At 45.9% G+C, this 24740-nt stretch overlaps 1 protein-coding gene across 1 annotated transcript in view; it reads left to right on the top strand.

Moving 5' to 3' along the window:
• Nucleotides 1-15407, top strand: part of CABP7 (calcium binding protein 7) — a 52491-nt gene extending 37084 nt beyond the window's left edge. Inside the window, exons 2-5 of the mRNA XM_058158397.1 lie at nt 9680-9823; nt 11114-11226; nt 12285-12438; nt 14976-15407. Of these exons, the coding sequence (XP_058014380.1) occupies nt 9680-9823; nt 11114-11226; nt 12285-12438; nt 14976-15103 (539 nt within the window). The 3' untranslated portion in view covers nt 15104-15407. The remainder of the gene's footprint in view (nt 1-9679; nt 9824-11113; nt 11227-12284; nt 12439-14975) is intronic.
• Nucleotides 15408-24740: the final 9333 nt, after the last annotated feature.

Below are 24740 nucleotides of genomic sequence, written 5' to 3'. Positions count from 1 at the left end.
AATTGAGCCACAGGATTAAATAGCAAGGAGTCCATTCATAAAACCACATGACGTAGCTCAACTCGGCCACCGTCCAGATGAGTGGATGAAACTCATATGCAGGGCGGGCGGTTCTCGGCCGACGGCCACAATGGCAAGGCCTAGGGAGTCCTCGACTTATGACCACAATTGAGCCCGACCAGGGGTGAAATCCAGCAGGTTCTGGAGAACCGGTAGCGGAAATTTTGGGTAGTTCGGAGAACCGGCAAATACCACCTCTGGTTGGCCCCAGAGTGGGGTGGGAATGGAGATTTTGCAGTATCCTTCCCCTGGAGTGGGGAAAGAATGGAGATTTTGCAGTATCCGTCCCCTGGAGTGGGGAGGGAATGGAGATTTTGCAGTATCCTTCCCCTGGAGTGGGGAGGGAATGGAGATTTTGCAGTATCCTTCCCCTGGAGTGGAGACGGAATGGGGATTTTATAATGTCCTTCCCCTGGAGTGGAGACGGAATGGGGATTTTGCAGTATCCTTCCACTGGAGTGGGGAGGGAATGGGGATTTTGCAGTATCCTTCCCCAGAAGTATGGACAAAAACGGTCTTAAGTCACTTTAAGTGAATACTCACTAAACTGTATCGCTTAGCAACAGAAATCCGGGGCTCCACAGTGCTCATAAGTTAAGGACTATCTATACCTGTATTTCTGACAACCTTTTAGCTCCTTCAACCATCTTCGAAGACATTTCTCTCTCTGACTACAGTAGCGGCCAAAATTGTGGAAACCTTTTGGGAAAAGTTGTGTTTTCTAAAACTAGCTAATAACACCACTTTTTTTTTGGGGGGGGGAGTAGTACCGTAAAATTATATATCAATGGAAAGATAATTTAATCAAGAATGTAATGCAATCACTTTTATGAAGGATTTGCTATTGGAATCGCAGTTACAGCTTAAAGAAGAAAAGTGAAACTCTTAGAAAAAACAAGATATACCAAAAAAAAAACGAGATATGCAAAAATAAACACCATGTCAGTTAATACTCAGTAAGCTCAAACTGCCCAAGGAGCTGCTGATCCAGTTCTACAGAGGAATTATTGAGTCTGTCATTTGCACCTCTATAACTGTCTGGTTCGGTTCTGCAACCCAACAAGAAAGACACAGACTTCAGAGGATAATTAGAACTGCAGAAAAAAACAATGGCTACCAATCTGCCTTCCATTGAGGACCTGTATACTGCACGAATTCAGAAGAGGGCCGTGAAAATATTTACAGACCCTTTGCATGCAGGACATAAACTGTTTCAACTCCTACCCTCAAAACGACACTATAGAGCACTGCACAACAGAACAACTAGACACAAGAACAGTTTTTTCCCGAAGGCCATCACTCTGCTAAACAAATAATTCCCTCAACACTGTCAAACTATTTACTGAATCTGCACTACTATTAATCGTTTCATAGTTCCCATCACCAATCTCTTTCCACTTATGACTGTATGACTGTAACTTTGTTGCTGGCAATCCTTATGATTTATATTGATATATTGACCATCATTTGTGTTGTAAATGTTGTACCTTGATGAAGGTATCTTTTCTTTTATGTACACTGAGAGCATATGCACCAAGACAAATTCCTTGTGTGTCCAATCACACTTGGCCAATAAAAAATTCTATTCTATTCTATTCTATTCTATTCTATTCTATTCTGTTCTGTTCTGTTCTGTTCTGTTCTGTTCGGTTCGGTTCGGTTCGGTTCTGTTCTGTTCTATTCTACTTCGTTGGGTAACCTTTAGCACGAATTACAGCCTTCCAACGTCTTCCCATGGAGCGAACCAAGTCTGAGTTCTGCAACTGTTATCATGTGAAACCAAGATTGAATGATGGCTTCTATGAACCGGGTTTTATTGCTGGGTCGCTTCTGACTAACCAGTTTCTTTAGCCAGCTCCCTAGATTTTTCAATTGGGTGAAGGTCTGGGCTCTTCCCAGGCCATTCCAGCAGTGGAATAGGATGATCTTGAAACTCCCCCCCAAAAAAGTGGTGTTATTAGCCATCAAACCTCAAAGATACATTTTCCCCAAAAGGTTTCCACAATTTTGGCCACCGCCGTATACAGAAGTTTTCTTTTCTTTGTGCTCCTGAATGCCTGGTGGGTCCAGCTCGTATTTCCTTGCGGTCAAAATGAAATCAATTTGATTATGAGACTTTTGCAAAACACTTGCTCTGTAAAAAAACACTTCCCTAAATGCTTCTGCTGGATTATCTGCCGTCCGATTCCCCTCCTCGATTAATTTCACAGCGCTAATTTTAACGAGCCACCCATTAAAGCTTCTTTGGCAATCCTCGGACGCGATCACCCATGGTGCTTAATTGCTCGTAAAACCATCTTGCTAAAGTTCTCCCTCTCGGGTAGATTCAAATCAGGGGCTGAAATGAGACGTGTCCATCAAACGTGCCGCTTCCTTCGGGAGGTCTTCATCTTATCTGGAAACAGAGCTTGGGTTTAGTTGCTGGCGGAAGAAGAGGAAGGGGGTCAACTTATTTTCCAAAACACCAAGAAGGCAGGACAAGAAGCAACGGATGGAAACTAATCAAGGAGAGAAGCAACTTAGAACTAAGGAGAAATTTCCCGACAGTTAGAAGAATTAATCAGTGGAACAATTTACCTCCAGAAGTTGTGGATGCGCCAATATTGGAGGTTTTTAAGAAGTGATTGGACAGCCATTGGTCTGGAATTGTATAGGATTTCCTGTCTGAGCAGGGGGTTGGACTAGAAGACCTCCAGAGTCCCTTCCAACTCTGTTATTCTGTACTCTCTCTCAATTGCAAGCTACCAAAATAATAATAATAATTTAACTGTTAATACAGACCAAATTCCAGTCCTTGGACTTGCCTTGATAACCATACTATGGGGTTTTTGTTTTTTTTTCTCTTCAACAGATCAAACTCTTCACAACTTTACAGTATGTGCTCTTTTTCATTTTCCATGGTCTTTTAAAATACTTTTTTTTTTTAAACAAACTTTCGCCAGTTACAATAGCTGAAGGAACAATATTCAAAGCCCCCAGGCTGGAACTCAAAAGTTCTTTTATACTTTTATTTTACCTGACACTTTTTGTTATATATATATATATATATGTATATATATATGTATATATATATATATATATATATATATATATATATATATATATATATATATATATATATATATATATATATATATATATATATATATATATATATATATATATATATATATATATATATATATATATATATATATATATATATGTAGGTCTTTGGTTATTCGGGTTTTCTCCCACGTAAAATTGGAAGTGTCTTGGCAACGTGTCTTGGCAACGTAGCACGACCACAAACACGAAGCCAAACAACAGCAATGCAGCTCACCAGCTCAAATCCCCCCCCAACCCGAACAACTCTGAACACAACCAAGCCCCCACCCAAACAGGACACACCCCCAGCCAATCAGAGCACAAAAAAACCCCCATCCAATCAGAGCACAGCCAAGCTCCCACCCAATCAGTTCAAACCCCCACTAGCAGTTAAAAAGGAAGAAACAGCTGCAATCACACATTGCTCCCAGAAGCACTAAGCTGAAGCCTGAAGATGACGAATGAGACTTCGTCGAAACGTTGCCAAGACACTTCCAATTTTACACGGGAGAAAACCCGAATAACCAAAGACCTACATACAAACACCCGCAAAAACCTCAGAAAATATATATATATATATGTATGTATGTATGTATGTCTTGGCATATTCGGGTCTTTTCCCGTGTAAGGTTGAGAGTATCTTGGCGACGTTTCAATAAGGTCTCACTCATCAGCTTCAGGCTGGTGCTTTTGATTTCATGCTTGTGTGAGCAAAGCGTGGTTGGAGCTGTCGTTTCTCTATAAATACTGATGGGGAGGTGGGGAGTGTTGCTGTGAGCGGGTTGGTTGGGAGAGACGGCAGCTCCGACCACGCTTTGCTCGCACAAGCATGAAGCCGAAAGCACCAGCCTGAAGATGATGAGTGAGACCTCGTCGAAACATCACCAAGATACTCTCAACCTTACACAGGAAAAGACCCGAATATGCCAAGACCTACATACCTATACCTGTGAAAACCTACAAAAGCATATATATATATATATCCCAGAAAACCATACATAACTCTATCTCAGTGTATGTTTATTTAATATTACCCAAAACAGTTATGAACCGGTAAGTTCATTTAACAATAAAGAGAATTAAGTATATAAAGTAACATATTGAGCCCGGAAGATCTAATTAGTCCTCGGGAGCCAAAAACAGACTTTAAATCTTTGAACCGTTATAAAATTGATGGAGAATGAATATTTGTCCCCCTATCACTTTGCAATAATGAACACATGTTGAAGAATCTGTCCTTGCGGTCCCCCCCCCCCCCGCCCCCCGTTTAGTTTTCAAATTGCCAGAATATAATTCAGAAGAACTGACATGCCTGCAGGAGAGGGGTGGGTGGAAGAGAGAGGGTCTTCTAAGCAAAATTAATAAGAGAAATAATAGCACATTACATGGACAGATGGTGTGTTTGGAAGCCCCTCCAATTGTTGCAAAATCCAACAAGCAAACAAACACACATAGATCAGGGATGGGTTCTATTTACCTTTACTACCGGTTTTGCAACTGGTTTGCAACTTCTGCACATGCACAGATCTTCCATGATGACATCCGGGTGGGAGGGCGGAGCCTCCCGCCGGTTTTACTACCGGTTCGCAAGAACCGGACCGAACCAGGAACAACCGACCATTGGTATAGATCAGGGGTGGGTTGCTGGAGGTTCGCAAAGGTTCAGGAGAACCTCTAGCTAAGATTCTGTGCAGTTCGGAGAACCCACAAATCCCACTCCTGGATGGCTCCGCCCCGCCCCTCCCTGGAGTCCCCACACGGCCCATTTTGGATACAGGTAAGTGCAGGGAGCACGTGGAGCTCAGGGAGAGCCAAAAACGGACCTACCAAAAGTTCGGGGAAGGCTGCAAACTGGTCTGTTTCCGGCCTTCAGAGGGCCTCCGGAGCCTGGGGAGGCTGTTTTCGTCCTCCCGGAGGCTCAAGGAAAGCCTCCAGAGGCTAGGGAGGGCAAAAAAACACCCCTTGCTGAAATTTTTGAAGCCCACCCCTGGTCTAAATACAACTTCACTTCCTTTTAAACATTGGATACCCACGTAATGTAATCGCTCTGGAATTATGTTTTTCAGGTGGTGCTAAAATTTGCACTGGGGTTGTTCAGAAGTTGTGGTTGGTTCATTCCCCCACTCCACCCCGCCCCCCCCATGTTCCATCTTTCTCAGGCTGGCTGAGAATAACTTTTTCTTGTTTCGGTTTGGGGTTTTCGGTTAACAGTGACAAACGTTAAGAGATACCCATTGTTTCGTTGATAGAATCACCTAGTGGCCTACTTTTTCATGACTCCTGCTATTGTTATATACCTAATAAAAGGGTTAGTTGAGTCATCTCCATTCAGTCAAGGGCCAGCAGAAACCAGTCCTTAAATTGCGAATGCTCCAACACGGGAAGTTTTTAAGAAGATGTTGGATAACCATTTGTCTGAAGTGGTGTAGGGTTTCCTGCCTAGGCAGGGGGTTGGACTAGAAGACCTCCAAGGTCCCTTCCAACTCTGTTATTCCGTTCTGTTTGTTAGAAGGTTCCTAATTGCTTCTTGGCTTTGGGGCTAAGACCAGGGGACGTAAAAAAAAAAAGGTTAAATCTGGATTAATTGAAGATTTTTTGGGACTTCTCGTAGTATAAGGGACACGGTGGCTCAGTGGCTAAGAAGTCAATCGAAAGGCCGGCAGTTCATCGGTTTGAATCCCTAGTGCTGCCGTGTAATGGGATGAGCTCCCGTGACTTGTCCCAGCTTCTGCCAACCTAGCAGTTCGAAAGCAGGTTAAAAAAAATGCAAGTAGAAAAATAGGGACCACCTTTGGTGGGAAGGGAACAGCGTTTCTGTGCGCCTTTGGCGTTGAGTCCTGCCGGCCACATGACCACGGAGACGTCTTCGGACGGCGCTGGGCTCTTCGGCTTTGAAACGGAGATGAGCACCGCCCCCTTGAGTCGGGAACGACTAGCACATATGTGCAAGGGGAACCTTTACCTTGAAGGGGAAATTATGGTTAATACCAATGGAAGCAAAACATAAACAGATAAATAGACGGAATGTTACGGTCTCGCCTGTAACTTATGTTTTCCTTGCTTTTCCTCCTGTTTTTCTAGTTAAGTGATGTTGATGTTTGCTAATGTTTAATAAATAAGCATCGTCTACCGAGCTGCCCGCCGAACGGAGTAATGCGCTCGCTCTAATTGGAACATAAGGATCGACAGCGAGTGTAGTGTATAGAGGGCGGATCTATAGGGAATCCGTCCAGCGTCGTGTTTTTCAACAACAAAAGGAGGGGAAATCCGGCGCTGTTTTTTCGATTGTCAAATTGCGGTTCTTTTTCTCGTTTTTCTGCTCTGCGCTTGCCGGTTCTTCAAAAAAAAAAAAAAAGGCCCGGGGGAGGGAGGATTTGCATCTTATTTTGGCTTCTCACTGGGGATTTAAGAAGAATATAGGCACCAGCAGGATTCAAATTGCTGGAGAATCTGCACCCCCTCCGTTAGATGCCTGGTTGGTAAATGAGCGCAAATCAAAGGCCGCTTGCTTTGCCCAGGAGGGTTTCAACAAATCCTTTCCTCCTCCTTTTCCTCCTCCTCCTCTTCTTCTTCTTCTTCAAAAGCAAATTCTTTTCATTCATCTGAGAACTGGAGAGGAGGGAAAGGAGGAGGGGCCCTTCCTAAGCCCTGCTCTGGTTTGTTTTTATTTAATTCTTTGGGGTCTTCATGAAAAGGACTTTCATCTAGCTATCATCTCTCTCTCTTTCTCTCTCTCTCTATCTCTCTCCATCATATATATGGTATCTATTTATCTATCTATCTATCTATCTATCTATCTATCTGTCTGTCTGTCTGTCTATCTATTTATCTATCTATCTATCCATCCATCCATCATATATACTCTATCTATCTATCTATCTATCTATCTATCTATCTATCTATCTATCTGTCTGTCTGTCTGTCTATCTATTTATCTATCTATCTATCCATCCATCCATCATATATACTCTATCTATCTATCTATCTATCTATCTATCTATCTATCTATCTATCTATCTATCTATCTATCTATCTATCTATTGTCTGTCTGTCTGTCCATCCATCCATCCATCCTATATATTCTATCTATCTATCTATCGGTCTATCTATCTATCTATCTATCTATCTATCTATCTATCTATCTATCTGTCTATCTATTTATCTATCTATCCATCCATCCATCATATATACTCTATCTATCTATCTATCTATCTATCTATCTATCTATCTATCTATCTATCTATCTATCTATCGTCTGTCTCTATTTATCTCTCTATCTATCCATCCATCCATCATATATACTCTATCTATCTATCTATCTATCTGTCTATCTATCTATCTATCTATCTATCTATCTATCTATCTATCTATCTATCTATCTGTCTGTCTGTCTGTCTATCTATTTATCTATCTATCTGTCTGTCTGTCTGTCTGTCTATCTATCTATCTATCTATCTGTCTGTCTGTCTGTCTGTCTGTCTATCTATCTATCTATCTATCTATCTGTCTGTCTGTCTGTCTGTCTATCTATTTATCTATCTATCTATCCATCCATCCATCATATATACTCTATCTATCTATCTATCTATCTATCTATCTATCTATCTATCTATCTATCTATCTATTGTCTGTCTGTCTGTCTGTCTGTCCATCCATCCATCCATCCTATATATTCTATCTATCTATCTATCTATCGGTCTATCTATCTATCTATCTATCTATCTATCTATCTATCTATCTATCTATCGTCTATCTATTTGTCTATCTATTTATCTATCTATCCATCCATCCATCATATATAATCTATCTATCTATCTATCTATCTATCTATCTATCTATCTATCTATCTATCTATCTATCGTCTATCTATCTGTCTGTCTGTCTGTCTGTCTGTCTATCCATCCATCTATCCATCCATCCATCATATATACTCTATCTATCTATCTATCTATCTATCTATCTATCTATCTATCTATCTATCTATCTATCCATCCATCCATCTATCCTCTATATTTATTTCTAGATCTATCTCCCATCACTATCTCCTCTTTGTATGTCTCTATCAATTTCTTTCATTTCTCTTTATTACTCTCTCTATCATCAAAGATTATCTCCCCCCTCGTCTCTCTCTCTCTCTCATCCCTCTTTATCTCCTCTCTCTCTCTCCCTCTCTCTCTCTCTCTCCCCCCTCTCTCTTGTCTCTCTTTATCTCCTCTCTCTCATCCCTCTCCTCTCCTCTCTCTCTCTTCCGCTTTTGCAAATAGAATGGCTATTTGCAAAAGCGCAGAGATCAAAGCAACATGGTGCTTAATAGATTCACGGGGCAAAATTCCATATCCGAGTGCAACAGTTTGACCTTGAAAATGGAGTCTTCCAATATTTGAGGGGCTGTCCCAGAAAAGTCAAGCTATTCTCCAAAGCCATCCGAAACTGTGGTGAAATGTAAAATTTGTTACGACCGGTTCTGCGGGCGTGGCTTGGTGGGTGGGTGGGGTAATGTGACTGGGTGGGCGTGGCCAACTGCTTTTTAAAAGCATTTTTTTCTACAACCTCTTCGGCCAAAGAGGTTGTAGAAAAAAAATGCTTTTAAAAGGCTCCTCTGGCGATCCCAGCTGAGTTGCCTGATCATAAGAGGCTTTTTTCTTTTCTTTTAAAAGCAATTTTTTTTTTTGCCTTTAAAAGAAAAAAAAGCCTCTGACAATCAGGAAACTCAGCTGGGATCGCCAGAGGAGCCTTTTAAAAGCACTTTTTTTTTTTTACAACCTCTTCGGCCAAAAGAGGCTGTAGAAAAAATGCTTTTAAAAGGCTCCGACGATCCCAGCTGAGCCGCACGATCATCAGAGGCTTTTTTATTTTTTTTTACTTTTAAAAGCATTTTTTTCGGCCAAAGAAAAAATGCTTTTAAAAGTAAACAAAAAAACGAAAACACCTCTGATGATCGCGGGGCTCAGCTGGGCCCGGAGGGGGAGGGATTTTTGCTACCGGTTCTCCGAACCATCCGCCGCCATCGCTACCGGATCGGACGATCCGGTCCGAACCAGGAGCATTTCACCCCTGACCCCAAAGCAGGACAAGACGCTGGCAGGATGGAAACTAATCAAGGAGAGAAGCAACCTGAAAACGAAGGAGAAATTTCATAACAATGAGAAGAATGAACCAGTGGAACAACTCGTCTCTAGAAGTTGTGAATGCTCCATCACTGGAGGCTTTTAAGAAGAGATGGGACAACCATTTGGCTGAATTAGTATCGGGTCTCCTGCTTGAGCAAGGGGTTGGACTAGAAGCTCTCCAAGATCCCTTCCAAGTTTGTTAGTCTCTTATTTATATTTCTGACATGATTAGTTCGGATCCTGTTGAGCTCTGTCCAGTTTTTCCTCAAAGATCAAAGCCGGAGGGGCGTTATACTGGATCGGACGCGACATTAAACGGACCTGGGTTAGAAGTTATCCGATCCTTGCTCTGTGCGATCTCAATATCAAAGCCAAAGTTTTCCGGCTGGCTCAGCTTCTCTTGCTTTTCTTTCTCTCTGCAGAGATCCGTGAGGCCTTCAAAGTCTTTGACCGAGATGGCAACGGCTTCATCTCCAAGCAAGAACTCGGCACCGCCATGAGATCTCTCGGCTACATGCCCAATGAAGTGGAGTTGGAAGTAATCATCCAGAGGCTGGATATGGATGGTAAGGTTGTCTGGAGGTGGTAGGAGAGGCTAGGACTTTCCTTCCTTCCTTCCTTCCTTCCTTCCTTCCTTCTCTCTCTCTCTCTCTCTCTCTCTCTCTTTCTTTGTTTCTTTGTTTGTTTGTTTCTTTCTTTCTTTCTTTCTCCCCCCCCTTTTGGATGTTTTTTTTTCTCATCAACCTTCTTCATCTACAATATTTCTTCATTCTCTAGTATTGGGCTGACTGTGGTGGCTGGGATTGTTGGAAGTCATAACCCAACTTACCTAGATGGTGGTGTGAAGAAGCCTCACCTTCCTACCTTCCTTCCTTCCTTCCTTCCTTCCTTCCTTCCTTCCTTCCTTCCTTCCTTCTCCTTCCTTTTTCCCTCCCTCCCTCTCTTTCCTTCTTCCCTTCCTCCCTCTTTCCCTTCCTTCTTTCCTTCCCCTTCCTTCCTGTCATGGTGGCGCAATGGTTAGAATGCAGTATTGCAGGCTGGCTCTGCCCACTGTCAGAAGTTCAATCCTGACCAGTTCAGGGTTGACTTCCATCCTTCTGAGGTTGGTAAAATGAGGACCCGGATTGTTGGGGGCAAGATGCTGATATTGTAAATCCCTTCCTTCCTTCCTTCTCCTTCCTTCTTCCCTTCCTCCCTTTTTCCCTTCCTTCTTCCTTCCCCTTGCTTCTTTCCTTCCTTCCTCCTTCCCTCTTTCTTTCTTTCTTTCCTTCCTTCCTTCCTTCCTTCCTTCCTTCCTTCCTTCCTTCCTTCCTTCCTTCCTTCCTTCCTTCCTTCCTTCCTTCCTTCCTTCCTTCCTTCCTTCCCATGGACACTGCAATCATCATGAATATATACTAGTGGCCAAGCACCCAAATTTTGATTTCATGGCCCCAGGGATGCTGTGATAGTCACAAGAGCAAGAACTGGTTGTCGGTCATTATCATTATCATCATCATCATCATCATCATCATCATCATCATCATCATCATCATCATTATTATTATTATTATTATTATTATTATTATTATTATTATTATTAATTAAATTTCTATACCGCCCTTCTCCCGAAGGACTCAGGGCGGTTTACAGCCAACATAAAACAGTATTTATAAATAAAATTAAAAGACAATATAAAAATCTAATTCAAATTGGCTAGCACCTATTAAAATTCTTTATTCCAGTGCTGTTGTGACTTTGAATGGTCATTAAATGAATGGCCGTAAGTCCAAGACTGCCTGCATCCTCTTTCACAAATAAGCGACTCTTCAACTGGATGCTTCCTTCAGATCACCTGTCATTGCTCCTCTCATTTCTAGGCGATGGGCAAGTAGACTTTGAAGAGTTTGTGACGTTACTTGGACCCAAACTTTCCACGTCCGGCATCCCCGAGAAATTTCATGGCGCTGATTTTGACACCGTGTTCTGGAAGGTAAGGAGGGTCCCCGTTCCAGATCTCTGTGACCCTCTTCTTAATTTCCTTGCAGATGTTGGTACTCCATATCTAGATAGCTTCTCTGAAGGACCAAGGAGTGAAGATGTTGGGTTCTTGATGTTCTCTGAGCTTGCAACCCCATGAACCCATCCACTCCATATCTAGATAGCTTCTTTGAAGGACCAAAGAGTGTTGGGTTCCTGATGTTCTCTGAGCTTGCAACCCCATGACCCCATCCACTCCATATCTAGATAGCTTCTCTGAAGGACCAAAGAGTGAAAATGTTGGGTTCTTGATGTTCTCTGAGCTTGCAACCCCATGAACCCATCCACTCCATATCTAGATAGCTTCTCTGAAGGACCAAAGAGTGAAAATGTTGGGTTCTTGATGTTCTCTGAGCTTGCAACCCCATGACCCCATCCACTCCATATCTAGATAGCTTCTCTGAAGGACCAAAGAGTGAAAATGTTGGGTTCTTGATGTTCTCTGAGCTTGCAACCCCATGAACCCATCCACTCCATATCTAGATAGCTTCTTTGAAGGACCAAGGAGTGAAGATGTTGGGTTCTTGATGTTCTCTGAGCTTGCAACCCCATGAACCCATCCACTCCATATCTAGATAGCTTCTTTGAAGGACCAAAGAGTGTTGAGTTCCTGATGTTCTCTGAGCTTGCAACCCCATGACCCCATCCACTCCATATCTAGATAGCCTCTCTGAAGGACCAAAGAGTGAAAATGTTGGGTTCTTGATGTTCTCTAAGCTTGCAACCCCATGAACCCATCCTCTCCATATCTAGATAGCTTCTCTGAAGGACCAAAGAGTGAAAATGTTGGGTTCTTGATGTTCTCTGAGCTTGCAACCCCATGAACCCATCCACTCCATATCTAGATAGCTTCTCTGAAGGATGCAGTGTAAAAGAGAAGAGCAGGTTCACCAAGGGGGAAAAAAAAATCCCGACAGTTTCTCCATCCAATCTTGTTTCCATGGGTCTCCTCAACATCAGGCTCACTTACGGCACCAGAAGTTGTGTAATGGCTCTTTCTTCTCTCTGCAGTGCGACATGCAGAAGCTGACGGTGGATGAGCTGAAGCGGCTGCTGTATGACACTTTCTGTGAGCACCTCTCCATGAAGGACATTGAAAACATCATCATGACGGAGGAGGAAAGTCACATGGGAAACGCGGAGGAGTGTCCAGTCGACGTGGAAAGTAAGTGAACTTCATCTTGGGACTCAGATCATTAGGGGGGAATGACGACCAGAGACCAATTGGCCATCAGATTCCTGCTGTTCTGTCCCCACTCGCCTCAGTCGGAGCGATGACTTAATTAGCTGGCACTATCAGTTCTGGCAGCAAACTAGCGAGCATCTGCCAAGTGTCTCTGTTATCTCTCTTGATGAGTCAACCAGGAACAAAAAGTACTTCAGCTCTAGTTAAGCAGTTGATTTGCCTGCTACGAAGAGGTATAGCAGCCCTTGCTGCTTTTATATCCTGTGGGGTGTGGCTCCATGCCCCACCCCTGCTTGTGTTGTTCCCGCCTCTCCTGTCTAAGAAACCTAGGGTCCAGCCAGACCTGATTGCCATCAGCTGGGTCTGAAGGCATGGCCTGGGGGGGGGGGAAGAGTCAGGGGATGGAGGCCTCGTTATCTCCTCCACTTGGCCTGCCTCTGGCTCCTGGAACTGAGCCAGGGAAGCCGGTGCTCCCGAGGTAAGTCCTGATGGCCCTTCCCCCTCACTTGCCGAGTCACTTTCTGGCAGGGGGCCCAGCTCGGGGGGCGCAGACACAGCACCTGCTCATCAAAAGCCCCAAAGGAGCTTCTAGCTTCTACCTCGAAGGTGTCCAACCTTGGCAACTCCCCAGCCAGCAATTTTGGGAACGCATCTTAAAACTACCAAGTTCGAAAAACACAAACTGTCAGGATCCTAAGTAGCACAACCCCAAACAAAAGAACTCCGAGGCATGAGGTCTTCTCCAAGAACATTTTATGAAAAGGTGAAGGTTCCCCTCGCACATCTGTGCTAGTCATTCCCAACTCTAGGGGGCAGTGCTCATCTCCATTTCAAAGCCCAAGAGCCAGCACTGTCCGAAGACGTCTCCGGGGTCACGTGGCCGGCATGATTCAATGCCAAAGGCGCACGGAACGCCGTTCCCTTCCCACCAAAGGTGGTCCCTATTTTTCTACTTGCATTTTTTTTACATGCTTTCGAACTGCTAGGTTGGCAGAAGCTGGGACAAGTCACGGGAGCTCACCCCATTACACGGCAACACTAGGGACTCGAACCACTGAACTGCCGGCCTTTTGATCGACAAACTCAGCGTCTTAGCCACTAAGCCACCGCGTCCCTAATATTTTATTAGGGCCTGTCAAATTGGCATGATGCTGGTGAAAACCAGATCTTAAGTTCCCACTGGTTCCCCCCCCCAATTAAAAGCAGACGTTTGTTCACTTCCCCAGAGCAGGGGTGAAATCCAGCAGGTTCTGACAGGTTCTAGAGAACCGGTAGTGGAAAATTTGAGTAGTTCGGAGAACTGGAAAATATCACCTCTGGCTGGCCCCAGAGTGGGGTGGGAATGGAGATTTTGCAATATCCTTCCCCCAGAAGTGAGGACAGAATGAGATTTTGCAGTAACCTTCCCCTGCCACACCCACCAAGCCACACCCACCAAGCCACACTGTTAAGGGTAATCTGGGTTCACAACCAAGGTTGTGGACTGTTGAGCAGAGCACCCTACGCATGAAAACAACTGAGACTGGTTGTATACAATAACAGTCACTTGCAGACAAACTGGGGTTTGATATTCCTTTACTTTTAGGGAAAAGGCAAAGTCGTAGTCCAAAAACAATCCAGGTCATACACGTATAAAACCAGTCAAGGATGTTACAAATATCAGGTCTTATTACCAATGTGGACTTGCACAACAAACAAGGTCTTCTTTCAGTTCGGCAAAACACAGTTCAATTCACAACAGTCAGTATCTTGAGGAATCAGTAACTAGCCACGATCAAGCAACGATCATAAAGCTCAAATATACAGTTGCAGCATGTCATCAGGTTACAATGCTGTAGCGTCCCTGTAGATTCCCCACAAGCCATAATTTAGTAGTCCTTTTATACATTGGCTACAGAGCTCAACCAATCAGGATGCTTGCAATGATGCAGCACAGCCTTAAAGCAATATCATGCCTTTCTACAAACATACATAGTTAGTTTATATATTGCCTGGCCAACTAGTCAGGCAAATAACAATTTCCTGACACACACCATGCCCACAAAATCGGTAGTAAAAAAAAAATTGGATTTCACCACTGACCTCACCCCATTCCTAAGAGGTCTGTAAAGGGGGCGTGCATAAGTGCACCAGTGTGCCGTCCGTCCCTATCCTACTGCTCCCATTTATTCGCACCCGTTTCCTGTGTTCATATCCATGTTTATACTTATTCCCTATTATCTCGTATGTTTGACAAACTAAATAAGTTTATGTTTGACAAACTAAATAAGTTGAAGAGGGGTGGACTTCCAATTCCCACAATTCAAAGCAAAGCTGGCTGGGGAATTCTGGGAGTTGAAGTCCACCCTTCTTCGACCTGCTGAGAAGCTCTGCGATAATCTCTTCTTCTTTTCTTCCTCTTCCCCCATCTTTCTCGCCCTTTCTCCTTCTCCTCTGTCTCTCTCTCTCTCTCTCTGCTCTTCCTCATGACCTCACCCCCGTTGATCCTCCCCTCATCCTTCCCACTTCCTCCTCAGCATGCTCAAACCAACAGATCAGGCAGACCTGCGTCCGAAAAAGCCTCATCTGCGCCTTCGCCATCGCGTTTATCATCAGCGTCATGCTCATCGCAGCCAACCAGGTCCTGAGAAGTGGGATGAAGTAACGTCTGGGGAAGGAACCGACGATGCCTGGGTTCGTGGGCCGTTTGGATTTCCTCGAAGAACCCAGGGAAGAAGACGATAGACCTACCTATAAGTTCCCTCTAAGCCACCAGGAGCCGTTGGCTGGGAAGGAAACTGTCATTCCTCCACGACAAAATGGGTTGCGTACACACACAAACACAAAGTCACCTTCTCCCCCTTTCGCCTCTCTTTGGGGTTTCCACCCACCCAAACTGGAGAGAAAGCTGTCTTCTGAACAGATAGCGTGGTTTTCCCGAGACAGGGTCCCGCTCGGGCACCTGCATGGTGAACTTTTTAAATTACAACTTTGAAAGCATGTCAACGTGCATGGAGACCCTTTTCCAGCACTCCCTTCCTGATCTGAGTTAATGCAATACCCTGTGCTTTTATAATCCGATAGTAGGATCTTACAAAATATATAAAATATTCTCTCTATATAAAAATATAACATATATATATATATATATATTTATGATAAACCGAATAATCAGTTAAGCAATATATACACACGCGCGTCAGGATTTTTTTATCCAAGATTCAGGCATTTGCATGACCATCAACACAACAAGGGCTGGACCGCAAATCAAAGTTGGTTTGTGTAACCTCCTCCTACCTCCTCTCGGAGGAGGTTCCCCCTCCCCCTCCCAGCATCTATGCACCTTTTTCTTCTGGGATGGGGGGTGGGGTGGGAACGAGGGAGTTTACTGGAGCCTGTTGAATGTCGATCTGGGGTTGTTTGGATTGAAGGCACCAGAAATGTTGGCTTGGGGGGAGGAAAAGGAGGAGGAGGAGGAATTGGAGGAGGAAGAGGAGGAAGGAAAAGGAGGAGGAGGAGTTAAAGGAGGAGTTGGAGTTGGAGGAGAAGGAGCAGGAGTTGGAGGAGAAGTTGGAGGAGGAGAAGGAGGAGGAGTTGGAGGGAGTTGGAGAAGTTGCAGGAGGAGTTGTTGAATGTCAATCTGGGGTTATTTGGATGGAAGGCACCAGAAATGTTGGCTTGGGAGGAGTTCGAGAAGTTGGAGGAGGAGTTGGAGGAGGAGGAGGAGGAGGAAAAGGAGGAGGAGTTGGAGGAGGAGTTGTAGAAGGAGTTGCAGGAGGAGGAGTTGGAGGAGGAGGAGCAGGAGTTGGAGGAGGAGGAGCAGGAGTTGGAGGAGAAGTTGGAGGAGGAGAAGGAGTTGGAGGAGTTGGAGGAGTTGGAGAAGTTGCAGGAGTTGTTGAATGTCGATCTGAGGTTGTTTGGATGGAAGGCACCAGAAATGTTGGCTTGGGAGGAGGAAGAGGAGGAGGAGGAGGAAGGAAAAGGAGGAGGAGTTGAAGGAGGAGTTGCAAGAGGAGGAGGAGTTGGAGGAGGAGTTCGAGGAGGAGGAGTTTGAGAAGTTGGAGGAGGAGAAGGAGGAGGAGTTGGAGGGAGTTGGAGAAGTTGCAGGAGGAGTTGGAGAAGTTGGAGGAGGAGGAGGAGTTATAGAAGGAGTTGCCGGTGGAGTTGGAGGAGTTGGAGGAGTTGCAGAAGGAGGAGAAGGAGGAGGAGAAGTTGCAGGAGGAGTTGCAGGAGTTGCAGGAGGAGTTGCAGGAGGAGTTGCAGGAGGAGGAGGAGGAGAAGAAGTTGGAGGAAAGGAGGAGGAGTTGGAGGAGGAGAAGAAGACTGGTCCACTCAGGGGTTGACTTAGTGGACCCTTTCTTCTTCATTGCTGGTGGATTTTCCACGGTAGGTCACACGAGTTGTGGAGAACTTCTGAAGTGGTCAAGTGGTGTGGGGAGGGTGGGCTCTGTTCCTGAAGATCTCAGCGCCTCCACTTCTGGCTGAGCCTTCTACCTTCAATTTGCAACATCAGCAGAAGCCAACCTTCCTCAACTTGGAGAATCCTCCCACGATCTGGACCCCCTTCGACCCAACCGTTGTTGTTTTTTTCCTGCTGGCTGAGGAAGGCCGAGAGCTTTTGAGGTCCATGCCTCTGGACCTCCGAACCGGGTTGAGGAAAGTTGCAGCATTGTATATAAAAGATCCCAGGGGGCGGTAGCCGCTCCCCCCCGAAACCATTTGTTCCGCCATCTTCAAGCCCGACGTCGCGTCACCTGGCTTAAGCCGGTTTTGCGTCACCGGAGGCTTTGATCACGCGACGGAGAATTTGGATCGCCCCCCACTCCTGTCTTCTGGGCTGCCCGTCCCAAGTGGGTGAAACATTGAACCATTTCAAACCGACGAAACTAGCTATTGTGCCTTATTTCTCATTTGACTCTGTATACTGGCGTCGAACCTTGCGAGCGGTTGGTTCATGTACTAACTGTGGCCAGATAAAAGAAACCATCACACACTTCCCATGCTTTCTCGCCATGAATGTATCGTTGTGCCACGATGAATCAATTGTTAAAACTGGAGAAAAAAAAAAAACCACCCACAAAAACAAAACTGCTGATCGGAGTTTGTTTGTTAAGTCTGTCTCTAGATCTTCTCAAATTTTATTATTATTATTATTTACTTTATTCATTAAACATGAAACTCGGTCAACTGAACATTCAAAAATACATCACAAATCGCACTGACTGGTGCTGATGGTTGATACAGGTGGCTGCCAGCGTCGTAGGTATCGATCAAGTACCTTCTTAAGATGTACGATGTTCCAAGTAGCGCAGTTTTTTGCAGTTCTGCTGGTGTTATTGCAGGAAGCTGCAATCTGTTGATGTATCTTATAAAATTTTTGAATATGGTACCAAGTGCCCTGATGACAATGGGTATCACTGTTACGTGTTTCATCCATAGGCGTGTAGTTTGGATGGCCAGGTCACGATATTTCGTGGTTTTTTTCCCAGTTCTTGTTGTGTCTGCGCCCCCCGAGCTGGGCCTGCTGCCAGAAAGTGACTTGGACAGTGAGGGGGAAGGGCCGTCAGGACTTACCTCGGGAGCACCGGCTTCCCTGGCTCAGCTCCAGGAGCCAGAAACAGGCCAGGTGGAAAAGATAACAAGGCCTCCATCCCCTGACTCTTCCCCCCCACCAGGCCACGCCTGCAGACCCAGCTGACGGCAATCAGGCTTGGTTTCGTAGGCAGGAGAGGAGGGAACAACAGAAGCAAGGGTGGGGCAGGCCCAGGAAGTGCTGAGTCATGGAGCCACACCCCACAGGATATAAAAGGCAGCCAGAGCTGCTGCGTCTCTTTGTAACAGGCAAATCCATTGATTAAGAGCTGAAGTTTGTTTCTTGGTGACTCACCAGCGTTGTGGAAGATAACGGAGGCTCTTGGCAGACGCTGGCTATTCTGCTGCCAGAGCTGATAATGACGGCTAATTAAGCCATCATTCGGACGGAGGCGAGGGAGGACAGAACAGTTCTTTATCTTCGACTCTGGCATCTCCTGGTACCACGATGTCAATAAATTGTACATTTCGGTTTTCCACAACTGTGATATCTGGTGTGTTGTGTTCCAAGTGACGATCCGTCTGTATTCGAAAGTCCCACAAGAACTACAGACAGATTGTCACTTGGAACACGACACACCAGATATCACAGTTGTCGAAAACCGAAACGTACTATTATTATTTTATTTACACAAAATGACAGTATACACAGCAAACGAGATAACTATGCCGGATTTCGTATCACAGATCGCTAGTCGAACACTTCCCAAGCGTTTAGGACTGCGTAATGTATCGGCGAATTATGCGAGCAGATCCCAGTAAGGTGGCCAGTTGTTGTTGTTGTTGTTGTTGTTGTTGTTGTTGTTGTTGTTATTATTATTATTATTATTATTATTATTATTAGAACGAGGTCACGAGAGATGGATTCAGGTGCGTCTAACAGCAATCTTCTCAGAAAAGGCCAATCCCTTTCCTACCTTCTTCTTGGTTACAAGCGACTTAGATACAGATAGATGCAGATTAATAGAGTTGGAAGGGATCTTGTGGGGATCTAGTCCAGCGGTCACCAGCTGGACCATTGGTGGTCTGCGAGAAAATTTTGGTGGCTGAGTGGGCTTGGCTAGGTGGTCGCTCCTCTTCTGTTTCCTATGGGAGGGGCCAATCACCTCCAAGGCGTGGCTTTACTCCCAAGTCGACCCTGCTTTCTTAGTTGTTCTTGTCTTCTGGCTGCTCTGCGCATGCGCACACTGGGAACGGGCTCCAGCTGTTCCTCTGCCTTGCTGCTGTCTAGCTCCCGCTCTGCCTCCAACGCAGAGCCCTCGTCCGAGCTTTCCCCAGCCCCCAGGACTGGCCCATGTTCCTTCCCAACCTCCTCACTGTCCGATTCTGCTGCCAGCTCCATTGGCCGCCGGTGGGCCATAACAGATGGACTTCAATTCCCAGAATTCCCCAGCCATGTGGAGGATCATGGGAGCTAATCTGTGTGCCTCTTCAAATGGTTTGAACTGAGTAAGACTGGGTTAGATCCATCTTCACTTTCCACAAGAGAGGTTTGGAGTTTAATATAGAGGGGGTTTTTTTCTCTCTCTCCCCTTGGCGGAAGGGTTTCTCATTTTCATTTTATTGTCAGGGGTGGGTGGGAGTTGGGGGGGAAACAACGCAGAAATTATTTTATATTGGTCTGGGTGGTGTTTTTGAGCTTCATAAGAGAGCGCGACCGTGTTGTTTGTCAAATTGGGCGATGTCAGTTCACCAAAGGTGGCTTAGTGGGTAAGACGCTGAGCTTGTCGATCGAAAGGTCGGCAGCTCAGCGGTTCGAATCCCTAGCCCTGCCACTTAATGGGGTGAGCTCCCGTGACTTGTCCCAGCTTCTGCCAACCTAGCAGTTTGAAAGCACGTAAAAAAAATGCAAGTAGAAAAATAGGAACCGCCTTTGGTGGGAAGGGAACAGCGCTCCTTGCGCCTTTGGCATTGAGTCATGCCAGCCACATGACCACAGAGACGTCTTTGGACAGTGCTGTTTCTGGCCTCCAAAGTTCCTCCGGAGCCTGGGGAGTCCGTTTTCACCCTCCCGGAGGCTCAAGGAAAGCCTCTGGAGCCCAAGGAGGGTAAAAATGCCCCCCCCCACCTACCATGGCCACACTCACCCAGCAACCGGGCAGAGAACTCCTTGGTAAAGTCAAGGATGATCTGCACGTGTCGTCCTTATATCTCGCCTACATTATTATTATTATTATTATTTTACAAATAACCAGGGATGTCGTTCCTAATTACATTTGAAGAAGACAAGGAGAACTTTTCTCTATTGGTGCTCTGAAGAAAACTACGTGAAGGAGTCTAGCTCGGTAGCAGAACCATTTTATTTTATTTTATTTTATTTGTCACAACAGTATATATAAGCATAAGCATGAAATAACTATACTATATAAAGCATATATATAATCATAAGTATGTAATAACTATATGAAATTGGATACTATCAAAGGGAACATTAGGACAGGAACGGTAGAGCTCGGACCTTCCCCCTGGCTAGGGATTGCAAGCAGATGGGGTTAGGGCCCAGAGGCCCAGGCTTATGGGCTTGGTGGTGCCAGAGCAAAAGGCTGGACGTGTGAAATGGCAAAGATTGCTTCTTCCTCTTCTATATGGGCTCCGCATTCGGAGTGAGGGACCTTTGCTGGTGAAAGCAGTCTTTAGTACCTGGCTGAGTTCCAAATTCTTAAAAGCTTCTGCAAAAGCAATCAATTTCGATGTCTGGTGTAAGAGGTCGTTTCTGGCTTCTCCACAGCTGCTTTGGGGAGGGGAAAGAGAGGGAGGAGGAGGAGAAGCAGAAGGACGACGAGAAGGAGATGGAGGAGAAACAGAAGGAGGAGGAGGAGGAGGAAGAGGACAAGGACAAGAAGGAGAAGCAGAAGGACGATGAGAAGGAGGAGGACGACGAGAAGGAGAAGGAGATGGAGGAGAAGCAGGAGGAGGAGAAGCAGAAAGAGGAGGAGGAGAAATAGGAGGAGGAGGAGGAGGAGGTGGAGGAGGAGGAGAAGAATGAGAACAAGAAGGAGAAGCAGAAGGAGGAGGAGGAGGAGGACGAGAAGGAGAAGGAGGTGGAGGTGGAGAAGCCAATGGAGGAGGAGGACGAGGAGAAGAAGAAGGAGGAGGATAACGAGAAGGAGATGGAGGAGAAGCAGAAAGAAGAGGAGAAGGAGGACAAGAAGCGAAAGAAGAGAAGCAGAAGGAGAAGGAGGAGGAGAAGGAGAGTCGGAGAACGTCAAAAAGAATAGGATTTCTTTCTCCTCCCCATCCTCCCTACGGCTACCTATCCCATCTGCGCAACTCAGGATGTCTCACAGCTCTTCCCTATCCTCAGATACGGTCCCAGCGGTTGGGAATTAAGGGAAACCTCCTCCCACATCTGGAGAGTGATGGGTTGGGGGTGGGTGGGGGACAGGGGCCCACGCCCATCTCTTGGGGCTAACCCCTTTTTCTTCCATCCCTTCCATCCAAGCACGCAGCCCACCGATGCTGGGAAACAATTCACAGAAATGACAGGGTATTTAAAAGAATAGATGCAGCGGCCCCCAAGATTTATGGGAAAACCAAGCCAATGGATTATGCATGGCCTTTTTTTCTTTTCTTTTGTGTGTGTGTGTGTGTGTGTGTGTGTGTGTGTGTTGCTGTTAAAATGTACCCGATAGACAAGAGCACAATGTTCCACTCTTACAGTCCAGGGACAGAACTGCTCAACGGCATTTATAATAAAAAAGGGAATAAATCATACCCTTTATTTCTTCACACAAAACTCAGGGTCCCTTCCATAAATTACCAAGCAGTTCAGCTGCTTTGCACCCTCACGCAATTCATTTCTACACATCGATTATTTATTTATTTATTTATTTATTTTTATCCCTATTGTTCCTGTTCCGAAAAACCAGACCCCTGTCAATCTGATGGGCGGGCAGGCTGCCTGGGAAATGGGATTACAGGTAGTCCTCGATTTATGACGAAAACGACTTACGCGGTAGTCCTCGACCTACGATGAGAGGGGCCAAAAATTCCCGTTGCCCAAGCAAGACGGTTGTTAAGTGACTTTGGCCCCACCTTACGACCTTTCTTGCCACCGGGGTTAAGTGAATTGAGGTGGTCGTTAAGTGAGGACTGGGGGGTCGTTAAGTGAATCTGACTTCCCCGTGGATTTCGCTTATCCCAAGGTCGCAAAAGGGGACCACATGACCCAGGGACACTGCAGCTGGCGTAAGTACATGCCAGTTGCTAAGCCTCTGAATTTGGATCGCGTGACCACGGCCGTAAGTGCAAAAAAAACGGTCACAGGTCGCTTTTTCCCGCATCGTCGTAACTTCAAACGGTCACTAAATGAACCGTTGTAAGTCGAGGACTACCTGCCATGTTTCTGAAGTCTGTTTCTGGGCCCGGTCCACCTAAAAAGTTAACAACGTTAGCATCCGCGCTGTTTGAGAATATTTTAGAGGCTCTGTAGTCCTTTTTTTTTTCTTTTCCATTTCCACGGTTATCAATTTTATTTATTTGCTCGCTTGTACGTCCTTTATAGCGTTGTAGCCCTGGGAGATTCTGAGCGGGCAGCTTTCGTCTTATTTCCGTGAAAAGAAATGAAAATAGCAAAATTCTATCACGGAAGGAACCGCAATCGATAACAGGCAAAGGTTCTGCGTGTTGACGCTTGGTTGATGCCGTCTTATTTATTTGAACTTCGCTATGATCGATGGGTATAGCATAATAACAGAGACACGTCCAAGCCAAGCGTGGCTTTTGCCTGAGAAAAACTGTGGTGTGCTGCAAAATTTGGTGTGTGTGTGTGGCTTCTATTTTGGGCCAACTTCTCCCCTGATATCATACTCCTGATTTTTTTTTTTTTTTTACGGTACTAAAAATAAAAATTAGAAGTGAGTTCGCTTTTCAAGGCAACCCGCTATTTGGACCAGGGGCGAAATCCAGCAGGTTCTGACGAACCGGTAGCGGAAATTTTGAGCAGTTTGGAGAACCGGTAGCGGAAATTTTGAGTAGTTCGGAGAACTAGCAAATACCACCTCTGGCTGGCCCCAGACTGGGGTGGGAATGGAGATTTCGCGATATCCTTCCCCCAGGAGTGGAGAGGGAATGGAGATTTTGCAGTATCCTTTCCCTGCCATGACCACAAGCCACAACAGACAATTTGACGGTTTATCAAAAGTCTTCTCCAATCTGGTTTCTGAACCCAGTTTCCAAGTATCCAGACCAAACCCGACTTTTCAGATGGATCCAAAAGATCAGAGTTTGATCTGAAGCCCTCAATCGGTGTTACGGTGTATCTCTGGAGCTCTCCATGGTCCTGCACCTATTAAAAGTAATCCTTGACTAACCATCATTTGTTTAATGACCGTTGCGATGACACTGGGGGGAAAAATGACTTATAACCGTTGCAGCATCTCCATAGCCATGTAAGCGAAATTCAGAAGCTTAGTGTCGTGTCCCACTCCTCCGCTGACGGCCGGGTCAGGGAAATCCGAATCAGGCTTGCCTCTGCAGCTCTGCCCAAAGTCCTAGCAAAGTCCTCAGAGCAGGCAGGAGACCAGAAAGTGACTTCAGCAAGATAAGTTCGACTTTGCCTGACTCAGAGACTGCCAGAAAGCAGATCCTTTATATAGGCCATGGGGTGTGGCTCCATGACTCAGCACTCATTAAGGCCTGCCCCTCCCTTCCTTCTGTTGCCTCCGCCTATCCAGTCTTCTGATGCGAGGGTCACTCCAATCAGCAGCTGTTGGAAATAAACTTTCCTCAGGCTCACATGCTGTGGAGGAGGGGGAGGGGTCTAGCTGCTCCGTTTGCCTGGGCATGGAGCCAGGGCTGGGGCCGGGGGGTGCTCCCTCCTCTGCAGCCTGCTTGGGCATGGAGCCAGGGCTGGGACCGGGAGGTGCCCCTCCTTCCTTCTGTTGCCTCCGCCTATCCAGTCTTCTGATGCGAGGGTCACTCCAATCAGCAGCTGTTGGAAATAAACTTTCCTCAGGCTCACATGCTGTGGAGGAGGGGGAGGGGTCTAGCTGCTCCGTTTGCCTGGGCATGGAGCCAGGGCTGGGGCCGGGGGGTGCTCCCTCCTCTGCAGCCTGCTTGGGCATGGAGCCAGGGCTGGGACCGGGAGGTGCCCCCTCCTCTTCAGCTTGTCTGGGCATGGAGCCAGGACTGGGGCCGGAAGGCATACACTCCTCCGTATTCGGGAGCAGATAAGAAGGCCCCGGCTGCTGTGAGAGCGGGCAAGACACAACACTTAGCAACTGGCATGTACTTATGACCTTTGCCAGACCAATTCTTGAATACAGCTCATCTGCCTGGAATTCACACTGGATATCGGACATTAATACAATGGAACGGGTCCAGGGGTATTTCACGAGAAGAGTCCTCCACTCCTCTGCTCACAACAGAATCCCTTATGCCACCAGGCTCAAAATTTTGGGCTTGGACAACCTGAAACTACGCCGCCTACGGTCTGACCCAAGTATAGTACACAAAATTACTCGCTACACTGTCCCACCTGTCAACGACTACTTCGGCTTCAACCTCAACAATACACGGGCAAACAATCGATACAAACCCAAAGTGAACCGCTCCAAACTCGATTGCAGAAAATACGACGTCAACGACAGAGCGGCCAACGCCTGGAATGCTCTACCTGACTCGGTTGTTACATCCTCAAACCCCCACAACTACAACCTTAAATTGTCTACCGTGGACCTCACCCCATTCCTTTTTTTTTTTTGAACAGG

This window comes from Ahaetulla prasina, chromosome 15 (assembly GCF_028640845.1).
Source record: "Ahaetulla prasina isolate Xishuangbanna chromosome 15, ASM2864084v1, whole genome shotgun sequence".
Classification (NCBI taxonomy): Eukaryota; Metazoa; Chordata; class Lepidosauria; order Squamata; family Colubridae; genus Ahaetulla; species Ahaetulla prasina.
Note: the sequence above shows the minus strand (reverse complement) of the source record. Positions and strands in the feature narration are given on the sequence as shown.